This window comes from Taudactylus pleione, unplaced genomic scaffold (assembly GCF_031769625.1).
Source record: "Taudactylus pleione unplaced genomic scaffold, aTauple2 ptg000202l, whole genome shotgun sequence".
In the NCBI taxonomy this organism is placed as follows: Eukaryota; Metazoa; Chordata; class Amphibia; order Anura; family Myobatrachidae; genus Taudactylus; species Taudactylus pleione.
The window spans coordinates 11530717-11553460 of record NW_028284604.1 but is presented as its reverse complement, the minus strand read 5'-3'; the positions used below and the strand labels follow the sequence as shown (position 1 = coordinate 11553460).

General features: G+C 44.7%; 1 protein-coding gene and 1 pseudogene across 1 annotated transcript in view; both read right to left on the bottom strand.

Annotated features, from left to right (window-relative positions):
- AP3S1 (adaptor related protein complex 3 subunit sigma 1) overlaps positions 1-16593 on the bottom strand; it is a 73647-nt gene extending 57054 nt beyond the window's left edge. Inside the window, exons 1-3 of the mRNA XM_088477728.1 lie at positions 16227-16593; positions 11707-11798; positions 7250-7361 (exon numbers count right to left, since the gene is read on the bottom strand). Of these exons, the coding sequence (XP_088333854.1) occupies positions 7250-7361; positions 11707-11798; positions 16227-16295 (273 nt within the window). The 5' untranslated portion in view covers positions 16296-16593. The remainder of the gene's footprint in view (positions 1-7249; positions 7362-11706; positions 11799-16226) is intronic.
- A 906-nt stretch (positions 16594-17499) lies between these two features.
- LOC148518129 (uncharacterized) lies at positions 17500-19825 on the bottom strand (annotated as a pseudogene).
- Positions 19826-22744: the final 2919 nt, after the last annotated feature.

Below are 22744 nucleotides of genomic sequence, written 5' to 3'. Positions count from 1 at the left end.
CCCAGAGTTCAGCTAAAGATTTAAGTGGTTTCATTTTGTTCTTGTGTCACCGGCTTAACGTGTTTCAGAGTGAATGTCCTTCATCAGTAGCCTAGTGACAACCTTCCCCAGTCCTCCTATTTAAACCCATACCATTAAACCCATTAGAATTATTCCCTCCAGGTGCATCCAGATTTTCCCGCCAAACTTTCCCATCCACATGGTGGGAAACAATGTCCTCAAAACTCGACTTGCATTCCAAATGGCTCAACAGGAAGTGGTAAGTGTGCATCAGCCTCCGGACCTAACAGAGACATCTGATCTTGGCACACATTCCAATTGACTCCGCCGGAAGTTGTCACTGCGCATCATCCTTTAGGGTTACCTGGATTGTCCAAGTAGGTGTCGCCATACCGAAAGAGTATGGCCGATGCACCGGAAGTTGTTTTTCTTTTTGTTTACATTCCAATTCTGAAATAAGGTGCCTTAGTATAAAGTGCACGGTGTCCATTTAAGTGTCCATAAATATATAGAAAATAAGAAATATATGACGAAATTAAAAAGCATTATTGATTATATTAATAAATCAATATCATGGAGCAGATATATAATCACAGTAAATAAACATCATAAAACAGAACATATGAGATCACAATCATAAATGAATTGGGGCAAAGAGTATTAAAAAGATATCATAAAATCAGACTTTTAATATCATAAAATCATAAATATATTAATATACTTAAAAAGTCATAAAAACCATTTAATTTCAAATTCACCATGCCGACCACCCGAAACCAGGATTTTTAATTTATAAATCCAGCCCATTTCAGCCTGTGCAAGTTTTATTTCTGTGTTCTTGCTTCTCCAGGTGCGATTCACTATCTGGTTGCCCCACTAGGATTTTAAACTACAAGGGTTACTATTATGTTTTTGCTTAAAATGAGAAGAGACAGTATGTGTTTCTAATCCCTTTTTTATGTTATATATGTGTTCAGATAGGTGGGTTTTTAAATTTTGTGTTGTCTTTCCTATATATAAAAATCTGCATTCACATTGTAACTCATATATAACATTCTCTTCGAATTACAGGTTATAAAGTTTTTTTTTTATAGGATAGCTTATTCCTCCTACAACAAATTCCTTTATTTTGCTGCACCCCTTTACTGTTCTACACATTAAGCACATTCCACATCTGTGGAAACCAGCACTCCTATTGCTCATTATTTTTTCAACTTCAATTGAACTTTTGACTAATTCATCTTTTAAAGATACTGCTCTCCTATAGATAAAACGTGGTTATTCAGGTATGTCCTTACCTATAAATGGGTAATTTCTCAGTATTTTCCAATGTTTTCTAAATATAGATTCTATTTCTTTATGTTTGGAATTAAAACTTACTAGTGAATGACCATTGGAAGTTATTATCTTTTTCTTTTTTTACTTTATCACATACGTTTTCTTTCTATCTTCCTTATTTGTACCCTTTGGAATTTTACATAGACCTCCAAAAATATGTAAGAAAATTTACAGTTAGAAAGTTTTTTATTAATAAAGAAAAAAATAGGAGTGAAGCAGAAGGAAGTCTGGAGGCCCCTCCAGCTCTGTTTTTAAACCAAAGTCAACTTTCTACCCTGTCTTTTAGCCGGTCTTCCTTGGGGTGCCTCCCCTTGGCGCACCTCAGCCACATTCTGCAATGCAGTGGGAATCGTATTAACCCACTGGGGGAATAGCACTTGCATGGGTGCAGCCGGCTGACGCAGGCTCTGAGAGGGCATAAGCTACTGATGTGTGAACTCTTTCGGGGAAAACACAGGAGGGATAGCTAAAAGTCCCACAATGGCCGTTAGTGCTTGTGCAAAGCACGCCCAAGGGGTTTCTGCGGAGTGGCAGAGACCGTAGAGGGACCTGGAGGAGCATTACGCCTCAAACAATCCCTCAAGGACCATGGCCCTCATTCAGAGCCGTACGCTCTGAGCAGAGCGCACGCTCTGAATGAGGGCCGGTCTCCATGAAAATGGAGCGTCCTCCTGGACGCTCGTATAGCTGTGGGTCACCACACACAGGCTATACGAGCGTGCATTTTGATGGCCGCGATGGTCGTGACCATCGCGACCATCGAAACTGCGAGCCGGAGCCTGCGGTTGAGGTTTTCAACCGCAAGCTCCGGAGTGATTTTGGCTCTATCAGAGCCAAAATCACTCCCACTGACATCACTAGTGATGTCAGTGAGCCGGCTTTTGACGGGAGGCGTTCCCGTGGGAACGCCCCCGTCAGGGAGGCACACCCCCGTCACGCCTACCAAAGGGGGCGTGCTGTCAATCAACATTGACAGCACGCCCCCTTTGATCGGACACAACGAGCGAAGGACTTTCCTTCGCTCGTCGCGTCGGGCGCATGCTCAGTCCAGAACATCGACCCACTTGAAAGCGGACAGCCGCTCGCGAGTGGGTCTGAATCAGGCCCCATGTCTCCCATCCCTAATTCCGGTGTACACTTTTTACATAAGATCCGGACTAGAGCCAAATTTAGCATATCACTCTCACTGCCAGACATGGTGAAGAGGATACCAATATACTGTATGTGACCCACCACACAGAATAGACTGAGGCTGCACCCCAATAACACCTGTAGTAGGGCTCAGTGAGAAAAAGACACAGGGAAAGTAAAATGGCTGACAGATTTAGAAGTGAAACTCAGACAGACAGCGTTAGCATACAGTCACATACAAAGCAAAATAACAACACGTGCACTTAATGGCACTACTAATCAACTACACAGACTTAGCGAACGTCTGCTAGGATATAGTGCTACATACACTGACCACACTTCTTGGAGGAGAGGCATGTAGGGGGACATGGGCTCCGCACCACCTGCTGTGATCTGCAACTCTCAGCCAAAAGAAAATGGCTGCCGAAGATCTGAGTGGGCGGATCCGGAGGACAGCTGCCACAGCCCAATCAGACCGCAGTGGAAAGGCGCGCTGTGCAGCGGGGAGGAGCCGGTTGTTAGGCAGGGAAGGCTGCCTTCCCTGGCCAGCATTTAACCCCCGGGAAGCTGGAGAGTTCCGCATAACTCCAGCCCTGTTGTCCCTGGTGGTTTAGTGGAAGTGCAGGACTCAGTGCCTGGCTCCACATGCTGCAGTCTCCAGGGAGTCCTCAGCCCTGGTAAAGAAGGACTATGGACCTCATTCAGAGCCGGTCGCAGAGAGCGTGCGGTCGGTCTGAATGAGGGGAGGACCTCTTGAATTTTCAAGACGTCCTCCTTTGCATTGGTAAGGCTGTGGGTTAACACCCACAGCCTTACGACCACCTAAGGTGATGGTCGCGATGGTCAAGACCATCGCGACTTATGACGAGACCCTAGGGTAGGGTCTCCCTTGTCGTAAGCCCCGGAGAGCTTTCGGCTCTGTCTGAGCCGGAAGCTCTCCACTGACATCACTAGTGATGTCAGTGGGGCTGCTCCCAAACGGTAGGCGTTCCCATGGGAACGCCCCCGTTTGGGCTGCCACCCTCCCGGCCTGCCTTCCAAACGGGGCGAGCTGTCAATCAACATTGACAGCTCGCCCCCTTTGGATCGAGACCAGCTACAACCGGCGCTGTCGGTCGTAGCGGGTCTCACGCATGAGCACGACGGCGCCGTCGTGCGCATGCTCTGTGGGGGGCCATCGACCCGGGCCGAGCGCATCGGCGCTAACGACCGGGTCTGAATGACCCCCTGTGTCTCAGCGGGTCCCCACTGCGGAGACCCGCTGCTTACCTGTAATCCTCGTCACAGTACAGTGATCCTCCGGGGTCCCTGCTAGCGAAGACCCTGGAAGCCCGCCGAGATCCCCGGATCAGTACCGGCGTCTCAGCGCCGCCGGGGTGCCGGAGCAGCAGCATGGACTTCCACTGGACGGTCCGTGCTGTCCGCTCAGAAGAAATTTAAAAAAAAAGATCTTCAGGGGCTGGAACAGCCCCACCGCGTTCAGTGACCCGACTCCGGCCGGGCACCCAACGAAACGGAGATGCCCAGCAGAGGGACCCAGTGCATCCTGGGAAGAAAAATTAACAACGTAGTACCCGGATGACTCACATCATCACCTATACCCTGTGGACCCTGAAGTAGAAAACCCGATTCTGCCCACAGATGCCCAATTGGTAGCCCTCCTGTACTCTCCCTGTGACCCAGATCATGAAATATTTACGTTCTAAAGATGCCATTTCTATATTCTCTTTCCTTCAGATGCCTATGTGGTAATAAGCTCTGCTGGAATAGGACCAAGTATTTCCAACCAAGGGCCTGATTCACTACAGATTGCAACTGTGATCGTGGCTGCGATTACGCATGCAATCTGACTGCGATGATATGCTAATTCACTGCGATCGCTATCCCGTCGCAGCACTACATAGAGATGACCACCTTACCTTACACACATCCGTAATACGTAGCGTACGGTAACATCAAGTACCATCGCAACCTCACGCACACTTGCACATGCCCTGACGTTACTTAGAAATAGCTAACTTCATCACACGCTGTGAGCACACAAGCTGCGTATGGTATTGCAGTGGGTAATTTATGCATGCCCCTGCAAGAGCGTTCAAACACCCTGGCACGCCTGCATTTTGCCGACCACCCCCCTACCACCACTCACAAACGGCACTTCCCGTCAATCACTCTGCAATGGGTCCGAGTAGTCATTGCGATCGCGGTCCCGATCGCATTGGAGTGTTCGCCCCACTGCGATGCATACGCAGAACGCAACAATCGGATGATTGCGTGTGTAAGTGCAGTTGCGATCCGTAGTGAATCAGGCCCCAAGCTCACAGGGAGAGAGCAAAATTTTAATATTTTACAGAGCTTTCTGGCACCATCTACTGTTCATAATGGAGAAGTGCACAGATCAATCTCACCATAGATTATTTGTATTTATTTTAACTGCTAATCATGCAAAGAAAGCTGGTGCCTACAGTATTATGCTTTGCACATTACTAGCAGCGTAAGCTTTAGTGAAACACTTACACTATAAGCTGCTGTATTGCTTACTTGCAAACATAGCAAAATGTTGTACACATGCTGGAGATGCTAGCCCTAATTGTACTTAATTTTTCTAAATGTCGACATATCATACAATATCAGTCAATGTATTAGTACAATGACTATCAGTACAAGCTGCAAAATTTAGATTTTAACAACTTACCCTTGACATGTAACGTTGTCCTTATTATTGCTTTTCCTGTTTAATTTAAAAGGTGCTCATTGTAGTAAATGTTTTTTTGTGTTTTTTTTTTATTATTTCAGAGTGAAGATACACAGAAACAAATAAGAGAAACATTCCATTTAGTGTCTAAAAGGGATGAGAACGTCTGCAACTTCTTAGAAGGAGGATTGTAAGTATATAAACAGCCATGTAACTGGTTAGGGAAATCCGCTCAGTCAGTTTATTTCAGCAAATTACTGAGGTGTACCTGCAGTGCCATGGTGACAAATATAATACTCTAGTATACCAGGTAAAAGCCTTATTTTAATGTAGAGTAAAGGTTCGTACACACTTGCCGATATTTGAAACAACTTTTCACTCCAAATTGAATATGGGGCCGTGGTGTAAAAAACGCTGGTGTGTTGCGCCCATTTTGGGGGCACGTCTCAGCATACTACTGTGAATGCTTTAGTGCTAGACTCCCCCCCCCCCCAAGTTTTTTTTTTTTTTCCACTAAAACATTTAAATATACTTTTAAAAAGATTTTTTACTTCATTAAATTTAAAAAAGTGGATGTGCAATACTACAGTTATAAATAAAGTCAGGTATGACATAGTATTTGGAGCCATTTTTGGTTTTATATTTTGGAATGCATTAGACTTAAATTGACAACTCTATGGGAGAAGTAGCACATTTAGTATCATTACAGGAGAGGTAAGTTAATCTCCCCTCACATAGATAATGTTGCTGGAAGGACCTGATGTACAGGGCACAATCAATGAGAATATTTAAATAATTAGGTCAGTCCTGCATGAATATTTCATGTCAGTCTTCTATTATTCCATGAATATTTCAAATCCTCCATCTCAAATAAAATGATACGACAACACGGGATCAATAACAAACTGGTGAATAGCATTTATATTATATAATTACCTTCAAAGCAGCAAACAGAAATGTTGTATTTATAGTCAGTAAATTGTGATTGTGTAACAGCACAATAGCCTGTGCTGTATACTCCATGTGACAGGTGTATATAATGGAGTTCTCTGGGGTTGGGTACAGGATGCCGGTGGTCAGAATACCATTGCCGGCATCCCCCTCCCTCCCCACTGCCTAAACCTAACCTCCCTAGTGCCTAACCCCTGCACCATAAACCTAACCCTTCCCCCTTAGTGCCTAAGCCAACCCCCTAACCCTGACCCCAGCATTTACCTTCTGGATGCTGGGGCCGAGATTCTGGCAGGTGTCGGGATTCCGGTGCCATAACTCTAAGCGTCGGCATCCCAACTGTTGGTATTATGACTGCATCCCTTCCTCTGAGGTGTCATGGAAACAATAGGGGGTCTTTGTGCAGATCAAAAATCAATGTAAGGGCCGACTATTGTAGTTCAAAATTACTAAAAAAAAAAAGCCCAACGTAATACTTTCATATACATATTTCCCTTGTAGATAGAGATTTCCAGAACCCAACAATAAATGTTGGCTTTTAAAATTCTATTATGTTAAGTATTACTGGAATCTATTACTCCAGTACTTACCCTAGTATAAAGATATAGGTGTTTAATCACTAAACAATGGTTTTCCAAAGACTGTTTTCAGAAGATTTTCAGTGGTTTTGCCAGTGGAATTACAGTAAGGATTTAAAAACAACAAAAAAGCAATACAGGTCTAGTAATATAATAACATTGCTGCTTTTAATCCCGCAGCAAAACCACTATACTATAAATAAACCCCATAGGGTCTTCCAAATAAGGGTTACTTATAAGATAGCCTGTGCTTGCCAATTAAATGTAAAAATGACAACAGTCTGGCCCTGCGCCGCCTTTGCATTCCATCAGCGTTTTGTAACATAATGGGAAGAAATACAGAATGTCCATACACACCAGGCCTGGCCAACCTCTGGCTCTCCAGCTGTTGGGAAACCACAAGTCCAAAAAAGCTTTAGCAGCTGATCGGTGGGAGGGTATGCTGGGACTTGTAGTTTCACCACAGCTGGAGAGCCACGGGCTGGCCAGGCCTGATATACACCGTTCTTCCTGCCATTCATTACCAGGTGGGGATACACCAATAAGTGACACTTACTTGGATAAGATCTAGAATCCCAAGTTCACTTTCTGAGGAGTCCACACAAAAGACAAAGTATAATGTTGCATAATGCCGATATATGAGCTTGTTGTCAGATCCTCCTATTAACCTGTAAAATATCAATATGTGCAAATTATATAAAGAAAGACTTTATATAAAACTTTGATATAACAGTATAACCGGCATTCATTTATGTTTGCTTTTTGAACCACAAAATACTACAAGTATGTCACAGAGCTGGAGGTGAAAAGTAAAAAGGGAAAATTAAAAAAAAAAACTTAATTCAAAAGGAATCAAAGTGCTATGTGACTAAGATAATACATTTATATCCATTATCAGCTGCTTGTGTACCTGGGGAGAATTGGAATACAGAGATGCATTCATTTTGTGATTCATTTTAATAAATGAATGGTGATGACTGCATGCCTAGTTCTTTCGTAGGTACTGATGTAGGAACTGCGAGAGCTGTTACTATCAATTCAAACTCACCTGATACCGGACTTGCGACGCTCTTCCAGGAGAGCTTACTGAAATTCGTGTCTCCCCGGACATATCAGGAGAGTAGGCAAGCATTTTTAATACAAGTCAACTAATTTTCTAGAAACAAATTAAATATACTTATTTATCCACCAAAAAGCAGCATTACATTACATCAGTAAATTGCAAATCATTGTTAAACATCAACAGCAGCCTCATCTATTCCCACATGGATCATGTCCGATGACCTTACACTTTAGGCCAATGTTTTACTAGTGTTGGTTTCAATACCTGTTACCAAAACAAGAATTCTTAGCTTTGTGCTACTTCCACTCACAGTAGAGCATAGAGGAACAACACTATCACACCTGAGGGTTGGCTCGGGCTGGAACAGGTGTGGGAGGCTGAAGAGGAGACATGAGAGGCATGAATAAACCTGGGAGGCTTGAGCCAGGACTTCCTCATGTGTTGCTGTGAGGAGATAGAATGGATTGTCTTTATTGAACAGCAGGTTGGAACTGGAGATGATGATATTGGACTGGGACCAATGATGTGGAATGGATGATGAGCTGAACAGAATATAACTGGAGTTGATGATACTGGATAGATGAGCAGAATTGGATTGGGACCGATGATGCTAAATTGATGAGTAGAGCCTGTTTGGACCAGTGATGCTGAATTGAAGAGCTGGACCGGTTTGAGCCTGATGTTGAAATTGAAGAACTAGATCGGCTTGAGGCTGATGTTGATGAATTGTAGAACTGTATCAGTTTGAGACCGATGTTTGAATATATCGAATGGGACAGATTGGAGATAGATATGAAAAAGTCTCTATGGTAAAACCAGACTGGAGTGCTAGATGGAATAGGAGACTTGATTACCAGACTTGGAACTGGAATGTTACAGACTGGAACCATTCAGATACAGAGTACCTGGGAGCTCAGCTCAGAGCTGTAACTTCAGCAGAAGCGACATTGCACTGGCAACAGGGGCCAGTCAGGATATGGAATTTATAGGAGTAGATTCCCAGAGATTGAGGGCTTCATTCAGAGGCGGCCGTACGGTCTACGACCGCCTCAATGTTTGTCCAGTGCGCATGCGCACGAGGGAGCCGGCTCCTTTGTGTGCATGCGTGAGACCCGCTACGATCGACAGCGCCAGTCGTAGCGGGTCTCTTTCCAAAGGGGGCGTCTGTCGATGTTGAATGACAGCTCGCCCCGTTTGGAAGGCGGGCCGGGGGGGTGGCAGCCCAAACGGAGGCGTTCCCATGGGAACGCCTGCCATTTGGGGGAGGCCCCACTGACATCACTAGTGATGTCAGTGGAGAGCTTCCGGCTCTGACAGAGCCAGAAGCTCTCCGGGGCTTACGACAAGTGAGACCCTACCCTAGGGTCTCGTCGTAAGCCCCGATGGTCTTTGACCATCGCGACCATCACCCTAGCGGTCGTTAGAGCTGTGGGTGTAAACCCACAGCCTAACGACCGAAACAGCGGCGGGCGGTCAGGATGCAAGCGGCCGCCCAGTTTCTGAACGACCGCTTGCATCCTCCGACCGCCTCTGAATGAGGGCCTGAATGCTGCCATCAGCTGGTCTGGGAGCAGCTCTGTGAGTGGAGGAAGAGTGTCAGGTGACAGACATCAACATGGCTGCGCACATACTGTGGTTATGGGAGGAGGAACGCTGGCGTGCAGCTTGTGTACTATCATGCTGAGGAGACACGCTGTGAGCAAAAAGCTGCGGGGAATCATCTCCACGCTCAGTGACAGGACACTGAGCGGACTGGGCAGGAGCAGCACAGACAGACTTCAGTACCAGCTGGGAGCGATGTGCAGCATGAGAGGACCTCTGTGCAATCCAGGAGAGATGCACAGCACGAGCGGACATCTGCGCTAGCCAGGACAGACACCAGAGAGGTAAAAAGGTGGTTTTTGGGGTCTGGAACATGACAAACACATTCTATATAGAAATAACGAACTTGGCCCTGTATACAGCAGTACTCCATAATCACCCAGGGCAGCTACATTCATATGTCACAGGTCTCCTCCCTGGATGCCCTGGAATTTGAAAGATAGGAGCTACTTGGTAGGGATTACTATTATTATCTTTTGATTATATGGTGTCCGCAGCACCGCACAAGGGGGTAAACTTCTAGTACAAGCCAACTCAAATGCCAAATTCCATATAAAGGTGCGTATACATGGAACAATAACTATATCGTTCAACGATATATCGTTCATAATTTTCCATGTGTATGCAATGAACGACCAACGATGCACGCTCCTGCTGGACGATAACGATATCGATCATCGTCCATGCATAAAGGATGAACAATATCGTTCATTCAGCCCACCATGATTTTTAAAGGGAGATCGTTCAGCGATATTGTTTTCGCTCATAATCTTTCCGTGTGTACCCAGCATAAGAGTGCATTGTTTGAAATGCTCTCACTAGAACAAAAGGAATTATAATCAATACTATGTTCAGTAAACAATTAACATCCCTATTTAAATGTATTATTTAGTTGAAAGTAGTATCCTTTTCATTTATCAAATAGCGATTTAGTTTCTCTTTAAACAAAAAAATTAAAATAAACACAAAGAGATGCGGGGCGGTTACATTAAGCGAGTCACTCGAGAGCAATAGTGCTTCTCATAGAGGCCCTGCACAATACTAGGAGTGGGGGAAAGAGTATCCCTCGCCAATAAACTAGAAATTGCACAGGTATCTGAACACTATAGAACTAAAAACCATGATATATATATATATATATATATATATCTCTTACTGTTACAGCTGTATAGTATATTCTATATTCACCGTTTTAGTCAACATGCCACGTACTGACGAAAGCATATTCTTTGTTCATCCAGTGGCATTGTCAATCTGACAGTTTTCAGGCCTGTATATTGGCTCCGAGTAATAACATTGTATTAGTGCTACATGCACTTCTCCCCACATCAGCAGGTCACTTATACCCCTTTTCCACCTAAATTCCGGGTCTGACCCGGAGTTGGAACAAAAGTTCCTATCCGGATCAGACCCGGAATTTTGCCGGCGCCGACTCGGGATATTCCCGAGTCAGCGCCACTCACACCACAGTCGGGTCTGCATAGACCCGGCTTTAGCGGAGTGAAAGTGGTCGCTTGGAGATGACGTCATCTCCAAGCGCCACTGAAGCCGGACCAATCGGCCGGCTAGCAGCGCACTCCAGGTCATCGTGACCCGGAGTGCGCTGTTCTCACAGCAGGGTTTCACGGGCTACGCCCGTGTTAAACCCTGCTAGTCACCTGGGTTGGATTGCCGGGTCACTCGACCCGGCAATCCAACTCTCTCCCCTTTTACACCAGGGAGCTGCCCGGGTTAACCCTTCAAAAACCCGGGTTTTAGCTCCGGTGTAAAAGGGGTATTACAGAACACCTACTGCATTGTGACACAAAGACAGAAAGGCACAGTTTTAAAAAGGGCGTACACACTAGACGATTCGCTCCATGAGCAATATCGTCTAGTGTGTCCCCGGCAGGTATCATTAACGACATTGAAACACACACACACACACACACACACACACACACACACACACAGAACGATATCATGAATGATATCGTTCAGTGCCGGGCTCCCTCCCTCATGCCCAAACATGCAACAACCAGGTTGGCCTGCATGCTCGGGCGATGAACGGCAATGACCAATGACCTGCGGGAGCGCGCATCGTTAGTCGTTCGTCCTTATCGTTCATCGTTTTAGTGTACACACTGGCCAATATAGTGAACACCTGAACGATAACGATATCGTTCAGTCATTTCAAATATCGTCAAGTGTGTACGAACCTTTACTCTACATTAAAATAAGGCTTTTACCTGGTATACTAGAATATTATATTTGTCACCATGGCACTGCAGGTACACCTCAGTAATTTGCTTAAATAAACTGACTGAGCGGATTTCCCTAACCAGTTACATGGCTGTTTATATACTTACAATCCTCCTTCTAAGAAGTTGCAGACGTTCTCATCCCTTTTAGACACTAAATGGAATGTTTCTCTTATAATTTGTTGCTGTGTATCTTCACTCTGAAATAAAGAAAAAAAAAAAAAAAACATTAAAAACCCATTTACTACAATGAGCACCTTTTAAATTAAACAGGAAAAGCAATAATAAGGACATTACATGTCAAGGGTAAGTTGTTAATTTAAGCAATATAAATCTAAATTTTACAGCTTGTACTGATAGGCATTGTAGTAATACATTGACTGATATTGTATGATATGTCGAAATTTAGAATATCGGTTCTGAATGTTGATGAGAACGTTATGTCGACATCTAACATATCAACATTCAAACATATTAATTATGTCGACATGCCATTTTTCATTATTTTAACCTAACCCTAAACCTATGCCTAAATTTAGCACTACAATGCTATGCCAACATGCACAATGTAGACATAATGGGAATGTCAACATTGACCATTTCAACATTTCTGTATGTCGACATTCAGAACAGGTCGACATGTGACTGCATACCACAATTAAATACTTAATTACAACTATGGGCCATATCCAATTAGCCGCAAACACGTTAAGTTTTCGCATGTATAATCTTTCGCACTGCTCGACAGAATGTGTCACTTTTCTGGCAATCCTATTACGAAAGATGCGATGCGGCATTTCCTGAAAGATGTTATTAGCATTAGCAGTGAAAAGCTAAAAATTGGGAAATCTGCCTGTACCCCAAAATTGGTCAACTAAGATAGACTTCTAGAATGTTACCTTGTTAGGGGCCTAATCAAATGGTTTGGGGTTTTAAAATTGTGCCAAAAGGCTGTTATATGTAGTTTTCTCTAATAGTACAAAAAAAAAAAAAAAATTGTATAAAGCATTATTTTTTCGCCCCAAAATAAATGTTGTAGTTAAATTGGGGGCACATTAAAATGGGTGTATGTTTTTGTGTCATAGAAGTGCAGTTAAAAAAAAATACACATTTCATTTTCACCTGAAATCCCCAAAACACCAGTCCCATCCATACAGCCCCCCAAAATACCTACCCCACTACTTTAAACCAATTTTAACACTTTTTACATTTTTCACCCCAAAAATGAAATGTCATTATTGGCCAAATTAAGCAAATCAAAAAATTATTTTGATTAATTAGTCATTGGGGGGGGTGTTCAAGGGGTTCCTCACCAAGTCCCGACATTTTTAGCTAAAAATAGCGGCTTTGCACAACTTTTCACCTGCTCCGAGATGGTGAAATCTTTTCGCCGCTTTTGACTATGGAGAATTCTCAAGTGTGCAAAGCTGGCGCTAATAGGATAGGATGATTTGCGTTTTGTGGGAAAGTTAGCACTGGTGAAAGCATTTCGCACAATCGTTGCTTATTGCAGCTAATTGGATATGGCCCTATATTGCAAAACACTTTGCCTGAGTGTGCAAGTGGACTACAAATGGTAACTGAAAATATTAAGGCAGCTATTCATATCAGTTCATCACACTGCATTAGATAGGCTGCGCTTATTTTGCACTAGATGCAATTCAGATCATCAATGCAGATAAAAACAGAAAATATGGGTTTACACCATGCTGAAACTAATGAATGAATCTGGTGCATACAGACAAAGTAGTCTATTCATCAAGGTTTAAAAGTGTTATACAGATTCCCTAATGTATAATATTGCTTTAAGGCGATTAGCATACACAGATCTAGCCTACTCTGTAATTACAGACCAACACAAGACAGTATTCTCACTGTTCAGTGATCCTTGTCATTAGATCGCAGATTTATAATCCAGCCCATCAAGTAATGCTTCATTTGATACTGCAAATCCATCACTAAATCACATTACATGGTGTCATGTGAGAAACAGCAGACAGGCCTAGGACTATATAGCCTGCATCTTATTTGGCTATTTTATCCAGTCTAACATAAATGTGAGTAAATATTTTCTGCACCCTGCAAATATATTTAAGAGCACAATTGGTTAACGTGAAAAATAATAAATTAACAGACCATAAAGGCGTCCGATGAAATACTGTACAACGTAAATGGCCGCATAAGCTGAGCAGCAGGATCTGCCTACATGTAGCAGTCATTAATCACAAAACAATCGTCCAATTCATGCTGTGCTACGTTTTCTCAGTGGAGATAGGTGTACAGCACAACCAGATTACATAGGGCCCATAAAGTGCACTTGTCAGACGAGTTTCCAACATCTTGTCAAACATCTGACAGCATGCAGCACTTCACAACGGACATATTTAAAGTTGCATCTGGAGTCAGCTTCAGCTACGAATCAGTCGGTCTCTGAACACTAGATGATATTTTGATCGATTTGGCAGTTTCCGACGCATCGGAACATCAAAACGTTCAAATCGTTAAGTGTGTGTTCGCAATATGCGCGCTCCCACTGCATCGTTCGCTGCATCTGTGGGTCATTTGTACATGCAGCACAATTTCCTGCAGATCGTGCAGTGGAACCGGTCTGCTGGCGCTTGGAGGTGACGACAACTCCAAGCACCGGAAAATCCAGAACTCTCCATGCTGTAAACCAGACCCAGGATACCCGTTTACACTGCATAGTAACAAGAGTCGTTCCCATGTTAAACCCTGCAAGCTACCCGAGTTAGATTGCCGGGTCACTCTGCCCAGGAATCCAACTGTGGCCCCTTTCACACCTAGCAGCAACCTGGGTTAACCCGGGTTTTAGCTGCTAGTCTTCTACTCATTTCAGACTTAAGCCTAAAACCTGGGTTTTTGAACGTGAACACGCATCAACCCGGGTCTGGCCTAGGTCTGAAAGGTGCGACCCAGGTTGACAGTCCCGGGTCTGCAACTCTGCTCGCTAGCAGGGTTCTTCCTGGGACTTGCAACGCAAGTGGATGACCTGGCTCAAGTGTGAAAGTTGCGATGCGGGTCACGCCTAAAACAAACTGATTGGCCGGGGAAAGTGGCGCTTGGAAGTGAGCGCCACTGTTATCATATGTAAACATCGAGATGAGATCATCTCCAAGCACCCACTGAATGCCGGAGGACCCGGTTCACTGCAAAACCTGGTCCGTTGTGAAGGGTGGTGACCCAGGAATAACCAGGTTTGTTTCCCTAAATGTAATACTACCCAGGTTACTCATGTACACTGCATCACGAGCAGGGGTGAACAAGCGTTCAACGCTTCTTGTGACCAGGGTTGAAATGCTTATTTCACCCTGGCCCTTTCACAAAGCACAGTAACCCGGGTTGCTGCACGTTCACCTGCAATAACCCGGGTTATTGGAGCAAGTGTGAAATGGGTATAAAAGGGGTAGCCCGGCTTCAACCTGTGCTCGGTGTCCCGGGTCCAAGCCAGTACTTTTAGGTCTGAATGTGACAAGAAAACAGTACAAGGTTAAATGTCCTGATTCCCTATATGTCTCTGGTGCACAAACATACTTAGTTGGGGGAAAAAAAAAAAAATTTGTTTTATTGTATCAAAACATGTTACATGTATCTAAACATAGTACAGTTGGAGAGATCATCCCCAAGCGCCTGCTCTTCCTATGTAGTGTACGGGAGCGACCTGGGTCACTCGTTTACACTGCATCACGAGCAAGGTTGAACAAGCGTTCAACCCTTCTTGTGACCAGGTCTGAAATGCCGGGTCATTCGACTCTGTTTATTTCAACCTGGCCCTTTAAGATGGGTAAACACCTATACAATCATTGGCCCAATCACCTGATATTGGATGTTTGGGCCAATGATTGTATAGGTGAGTATGCTGTACTGTTACAGGAGCGTTAGCCGTTAGACAGCTTTTAACACTCCTGCAATGGTCGAGATCGGGAGGTCGCATCTTATGTTCTGTTTAATATTAGTCAGCCCGACCTCCCAATCCCATAGAAGCCTGTACACACTGTGCTAACTCTGTACAGTGTGTAAGGTGCTCGCAGCAAACTGACAGGGGAGGTCACTGCACGGCTGATCTGGAGAGTTTTACCATATCAGCCTGTATTAGAAAAGGTGTGTAGCAAGCTTTACATTGGAATATGTTGTTTTGATACAATAAAAATGTTGGCATGCTGAGCAGTCCTCCATTCACTAACAAGTGTCCTCATTAGGGGACTGATGTAGAGCTGGGAGCAAAGAGAAAAAAAAAAAAAAAAAACAACAGGTGCAACTTGCACCTGGATAAACCACTTTACAATGCAAGCAGTGCAAATGTATTTGTTTTTTTACCATGCAGCCTATAAATACTGGGCAGTCTTATGATTACACTGAAATTCAGAGTTGAGCTAGGACACATCTCCCAACTCTAAATAGGTCTGTACATTTTACATTCAGTTCTGCAGACAGCTAGGCCATTAAGGAACGTTAGGACTTGTAGTTCTTGCATCCCTAACACTGGACCCTATGCGATGCTGGCTGGTTAGTGTCATTGGATGAGCAGGGATACAATGAAGCAGCACTAGGACAGCTGACTACTGAGCTGGTTGGGTGAGCACCACTGTCCCCGCTATAACGTGACTTACGTAGTGTTGGTAGAACTTGCACAGCCGGGGCTTGCCGTGGTTATTGAAGATGAGGATGGCTTTAATCATGATGGCGCCGGTCTGTATAACGTGTCACCAGCTAGGGAGCGGGCCGGGTTGCTCGGGGATCCTCCACGTTACGGTGCACGGGGGACTGGCTAGCCGAAACCGATCAGCACCTCAGCCTCCACATCGGTCACTTCCCGGGACGCAGTGTCAGCCCGATCACGTGACTCGGGGTGTAGCCAATCTCCGTAATACTGGCACAGAGGCGGAAGAAGGAAGATGGCCGCTTTGGTCTTACTGCGTCGTTACAGCGCGACTGTCACTGCTGCTGAAGGCAGGGAAAGGGTAGGGGAAGGGTAGTGTCTAAATCCCCTTCACGGAGGGGACCCTGACGTCATCAGCCAGTGTCCAGCGTCATTCCCTACCATCCAAGCGAGCATAGAAGGCAGGGATTGAGATAGATCCCCTTCCGTTTGTGTACGATTACGTCATCAGCCAGTGTACAAAGTCATTCCCTACCATCCAAGTGGTTATAGAGGGGGAATATAACCATGTGGCGAGTGTAGCAAGTAACTGTGCCCGCAAGGGGTCAAATTTCTTATTTTCCTGGAAAGCGTGGACAAAAACATCCACTTCCCGGAGAAATCAATGGCCAATCCGCCCCTGCATAGAGGAAATATAAGCTTATAGCGTTATAGCGAGCCACCGAGCCCAAAGTGTGGAGAGCGCAGCGAGCCCACGAGGGGACACTTTCTTCTTTAAGCGGGGACAACTTTATTGACATAAAGATAGCATAAAAACACACATAAACATTACATACAAGAGTACTGTGTCGCAGCACAGCTTATCCACACTACATTATTAAACCCAAGCGCGCTGATCGAAGCACGGCGCGGGGCGCTCCACGTCACGCGCCCTATATGGCGCACAGTATAGGGCACCGCACCCCGTGCACCGCGCCTCACATTCATTACCTACGAAAAAACTAATCAACAAGGTCTATGGGGTAGAGGGGGTGGGGGTGGGAATCACAGGCCGAAGCTTTATTAGACAGACACATGAGGGTTGGGGGAATATACACAATAAATACAATAAATATATTAAGTACTATACAATAATTACACTAGATACAGTAGGTAGAGGAGTACATTAACAAAACGTCCGGCAATGTGAAGAAAAAAAAGGGGCAAGGGATAAAAAAATTGAGGGGGGGCCAGTCCCAGTCCTTCGTTAAACAGTCACGCGTTGGGAGAGAGGAAAGGGAGGGTTAGTCCCCCCCTTCCTCCAGGTTGTCCATGATAGAATAGTCAGCAGGCTGTGAATCAACCTGCGGCAGTCCTGGATGGACATCCTCTCCCTCCTCAGGGTGAGGCGGTTCCTGGCAATCCACAAAGCGTCCTTAACACAGTTCATGAGGTGCCAGGCCTCCTGGATTGTCCCACAAGTATGGGTGCCAGGAAATAGCCCATAAAGTACCGAGTGGTACGAAAGGTCACTCCTTGGCACACTGTCACTAAGTTCCTGTTCCAGGGCATCCAACAGCAGCTGTGCGTAGGTACAGTCCCAAAACAGGTGCATAGATGTTTCCTCATGTGTGATGCACCAGGGGCAATGTCTGTACCTGCACAGGTTTCGGGAGTGCATGAATGACCTGAGGGGCAGCCCCCCTTGGATGGCCATCCATGATGTGTCCTTGTGTTTGTGAGCCTTTCGGAGGCCACATTTTCCCAAACCTGCTTGGCAGTCGCTGAAGGGAGCCCTGGGATTGGTTCCATCGTGTCCTTTGCTCTGATGAGCTTGTGAATCGTCTTTGGTTTCCACAGATCCGGTTTAAGTCCTTCCAATTGGTGCTCCCTCACAAATTTGGAAACATCCAGGTAGAACCAGGGAGTGTTCCAATTGTAAGGGATGGAGCTGTCCCACTTGTCCCAGCCTAGGACCCTCCGAAGGGGTAGGAGGAAGAAGCGAGACATGGAGTATCCCGATGAGTCCTTAACAGTCTCACATAAAGTCCTGAGGATGCAGTTGCACACGAAGAAGGCACGCAGCATGGTGGGGATATCTGGGATGCCCTTCCCTCCTTTGAGGGGTTCCTTGTACTTCACTGACCGCTTGACTCTGTCCATTTTGGAGCCCCAGATGAAGTGAAACACTGCCATTGTGATGGCCCTGCAGACCGCGGCCAGAGGTGGCCAGGCCTGCGCTGTGTACTGCAGGACGGGGAGGATCTCATTGCGCAGCACAAGTGGTTTCCCTTCGATGGTGAGGTCTCGGAGGCTCCACAGTCCAAACTTTTGTTGCACAGTCACCAGTCTCTCATCCCAACACTTCAGGACCGCTCCTTCGCCACCAAACCAAACTCCCAGGATTTTTATGATGTCCGACTTGACAGCAAAGGGGAATGGCGCGGAGGATAACAGGTGCCACTGCCCGAAGAGCATAGCTTCTGACTTACCGCAGTTGACTTTAGCCCCTGAAGCTCTGCCGAAATTCTCGCAGATCTGGGCGAGTGCTGCCACCGAGCGCGGGTCCACGCAGAAGACAGTGACATCATCCATGTACGGGGAACACTTGGCCTCTCGACGATCCGGACCCGGTGCGATGATCCCTCTGATCTCTGCACTTTGTCTGATGCTTTCGGCCAGGAGCTTTATAACACAAACAGAAAGGAGAGGTGAAAGATGGCAGCCCTGTCTGACCCCGGAGAGTACCAGAAAGGGGTCAGTCTTCCAGCTGTTCACCAGCACCGAGCTGTGGATATAAAGGTACATTAGGTTGACATATGTACAAAACATTTCACCTAGCCCAAACCTCTGCAGTACCGTTCCCCATTAGATCGTGGGAGACACGGTCAAAGGCCTTTTCCTGGTCGAGGCTGACCAGAGCCGCGTGTACGTTTTGGTCCTTGATGTAGTAGACCATATCTCTGAGGAGTGCCAGACTGTCTGCAGTCCTGCGGCCTGGGATGCCACAGGTTTGATCCGGATGTATGATCTGTCCGATGACAGTCTGCAGCCGGTTGGCTAGTACCTTGGCCAGGATTTTGTAGTCCACATTCAGGAGAAAAATGGGCCTCCAATTTTTTAGCTCGCTTCTCTCCCCCTTCCGCTTATAAAAGATCGCGATCAGTTCCTCCCTCAGCGACGGGGGCAATTTGCCCTCCACCACTATCTCGTACAGCTCGGGCAGGTCCGGGCCAAGGAGGTTACACAGCGCTACATATAGCTCTGCTGGGAGGCCATCACTGCCTGGGGTCCTGCCTTGCCTAAAGGATTTAGCGGCAGAGTGCAACTCTCCCAATGCCAAGGGGGTGTCCAGGGTTGCTTTACCTGCAGGGTCAATTGTGTTAGTGATACCTGACAGGAACTTATCAGCCGCATCTCTTTTGTCTTCAGGGAGTAGAGGTTGCTGTAGTAGTCTGTGATGACCCTCATGACGCCCTCTTTCCCCTGTCTAGGGTTGCCAGTCTCATCCCGCAGCTCAGTCAGGGGCGTGTGGCCTGAGTGGAGTTTCCTGAAAAAGAAAGAGTTACATTTCTCACCCTTCTCCAGGTTCTCCACCTTGGAGCAGAAGATGATCCGTCTGGATTCCTTCTCAAAGCGGGGACAACTTACTACTTTAGCTGGCCTTAATGAGCATGAACTGCACTTCCGCCCTCACTCACGTCACTTCCAGGTCCCTAGCTAGAAGGGAAAATAAGCTCTACCGTAAGAAGAGCTAGATCCCCTTCAGTTTCTGTACAATGACGTCATCAGCCAGTGTCCAACTTCATTCCTTACCATCCAAGTGGGCATAGAGGGGGAATATATTCATATGGCGAGCCACCGAGCCCGCAAGAGGCCAACTTTCTTATTTTCGTGGAAAGTGTGGGCAGAAACCTGCACTTCCACCCTCACTCACATCACTTCCAGGTACGGCTAGTGAATGGGATATATACCTTTCCTTTAGACATTGGGAAGAGCTAGATCTCATTACCCTTTCGGAAAGGTATATTTCCCCTTCTGTATTTGTATGAAGGGGATCTAGCTGTAACCCTGACTGAAGCACAGCCAGCGGGATAGGATGGGACATCGAAAGAAAACATTGGAAGTACCAATGTTTTTAACATTGGATACAAAATATTTTTTAGTCCTAAACATTAGTTCTGGAACATCGATTTTAACCGATGTTTGCCAACTTATAAATTCTCCCCGATTGAAGCCTGGGGAGGAGAAGCAGGTCGGCAGAGTTGGGGACAGCCGGGTCGCGTTATTAATCCCTGCCCCTTGTGGGAATTCGCCGCGAATGGTGGATATTTAAAATAGGGGCGGAGCTAAATGACACAATTCTCATAGAATCGTGTCATTAAGCCCCGTCCCCAATGCACTGACCCACCGATCCCCGGTAATATTCTCCCCATTCTGCTCACTTCACTAGGGAGTGGGCAGAATGCAGCAGAAGTGCCTACCCTTTCAGGGGTGTGAGGGGTTACCCGAAAAATCGGGAGCCTCCCGCGACTACCGGGAGGGTAGGCAAGTATGCTTAAACATATAATACACTAAAATACTTCTGAAATCATACTTATGTTTATTTGATGGAGGCTTACAGTATATACAGTCCGTATACAGAAAAGAGAAGAAAAAGTAGGCTCTTTTTGTGGGACACTTATATTTGATTAAGTACTTAAAATTAAATTTTTATTGTAATCCTTTAAAATGATTCTCAAAATACACATACAACACAAACGACACAAATAACATATATAGAGTCAAAAATGTGTTACCATATTTCATATGCGTGATCTGAAAAATAAAATCAGATACTAGAGCAAATATATCAGGGTATGGCGTATCAGGATATGGCGTCTGATACGCTCTATACGGATCTCATAGATCTAGAGCCCTAGGTCCTTGCCTGTTGCTCAATATAATTTAAATCTATACGAGCACATATGTAACACAATATAAAACAAAGGGCGATAATATAAATAAGTGATGACATAAAATGCTAAATATACATAAAGCTCAGATATACAACCCTGTGTTGAGTACATAGGATAAATATTTTGCTACACAATTGTAAATGTCATGATAGTGTTTTTAACTGGAGCATATACAAATGATATGTCATTCATACTAATCCAAGATTGAGTAATACAGTATATGTCCCATACATTTATTTATCTGTATATGTGATAGTTTTTAAGCGTTGGTCTAATCTCCTGTGGGAAACAATAAGAAAATATTTCAAACTGACATACATACTGTGTATCACCTCTCATAGAAGGAATTGTTTCACTTCATATAAGTAATTGTCCCACACAGACACTCAATCATCTCAGCAGTATATTCTTGTAAAGTTAAATAAAGGGATAGGAATGGGGAAAAAGGGGAAAAAAGACACTCACCGCACAAGCGACAAGATCACCATATAATTATAGAGGAAAATCAAAGAGTATATTCTTCTATGTACGAAAAAAGGGGAAAGAAAACAGGCTATACTCACAGTGTTCCTATGGATCCAAATTAATAAATAATAAAATGGAATTGTGGTCGTGCTGCTCAGAGTAATTCAATATGGAACAAAGGAAAAGGGAAGAGGTCCAAGGACCAAATCCAAGACTCTATAACGGCGCACTCATTATAGCTGGTAAGTATGTCATAATAAATAAAATATAACTTTTAATAAATTCTAGCTAAAACAGACTAACATAACATACAGACATGAAAAAAGGTGCAAAAGTGCTGATAATAAGAGTATTACCATAAAAAGGCGAAATATACTAAAGACAATACAACATAAATATTCAAAAGTTATACCCAATACTAAACAGTATTGGTATATCACAAACAAAATATATAAAAATACACTCAGGTCATAAATTAATCAGGGATAAATGCCATGGCACGCATAGAATGGAGAAATATCACAAACTGCAAATATAATCACAATCATAAATTCAATACCAACACAATTAGGTCCTGTGAAATGGGCCAATCGGTTTATGCATATTTTACCGTATAGTACAGAAAGAAGGTATAGTGAGGGGTATTAAGAGTCCCGATTCATTACAGAGTTCTACTGCTTGCCATCATGCTATAGCAGAGAATGGAAAGTGAGAGACCCGTATGTCACAGTAGCCCCTCGAAAATAAAGAAAAAATCACGACCCTGTAGCAGGCATTCATTAAATTCCTTTCCCCGTCATACTATAATAGCATTGAACAGAAAGGAAGAAAAAATTACTGGGCTGCAGGCAGGAAGTGAAAGAATATATAGTTATAGTGTACCAATGATCAATATTAATTTATAACGGTCCTTGTAAAATTACAATATAGATACCATATAGTACAGAAAAATAGAAGTATGAGGTATAAGAAGCCTGGTCCATCAACGAGTTCTGCTGCTTCCCATCGTGCAATAAGCAGAGGCTGGGAGGTGAGAGACCCGTGTTTCACAGTAACCCCAAGAAAATACAGACAATATCTAACCCCTTGAACAGACATTCATTTCTACCCCTTTATTGTTTTGCTA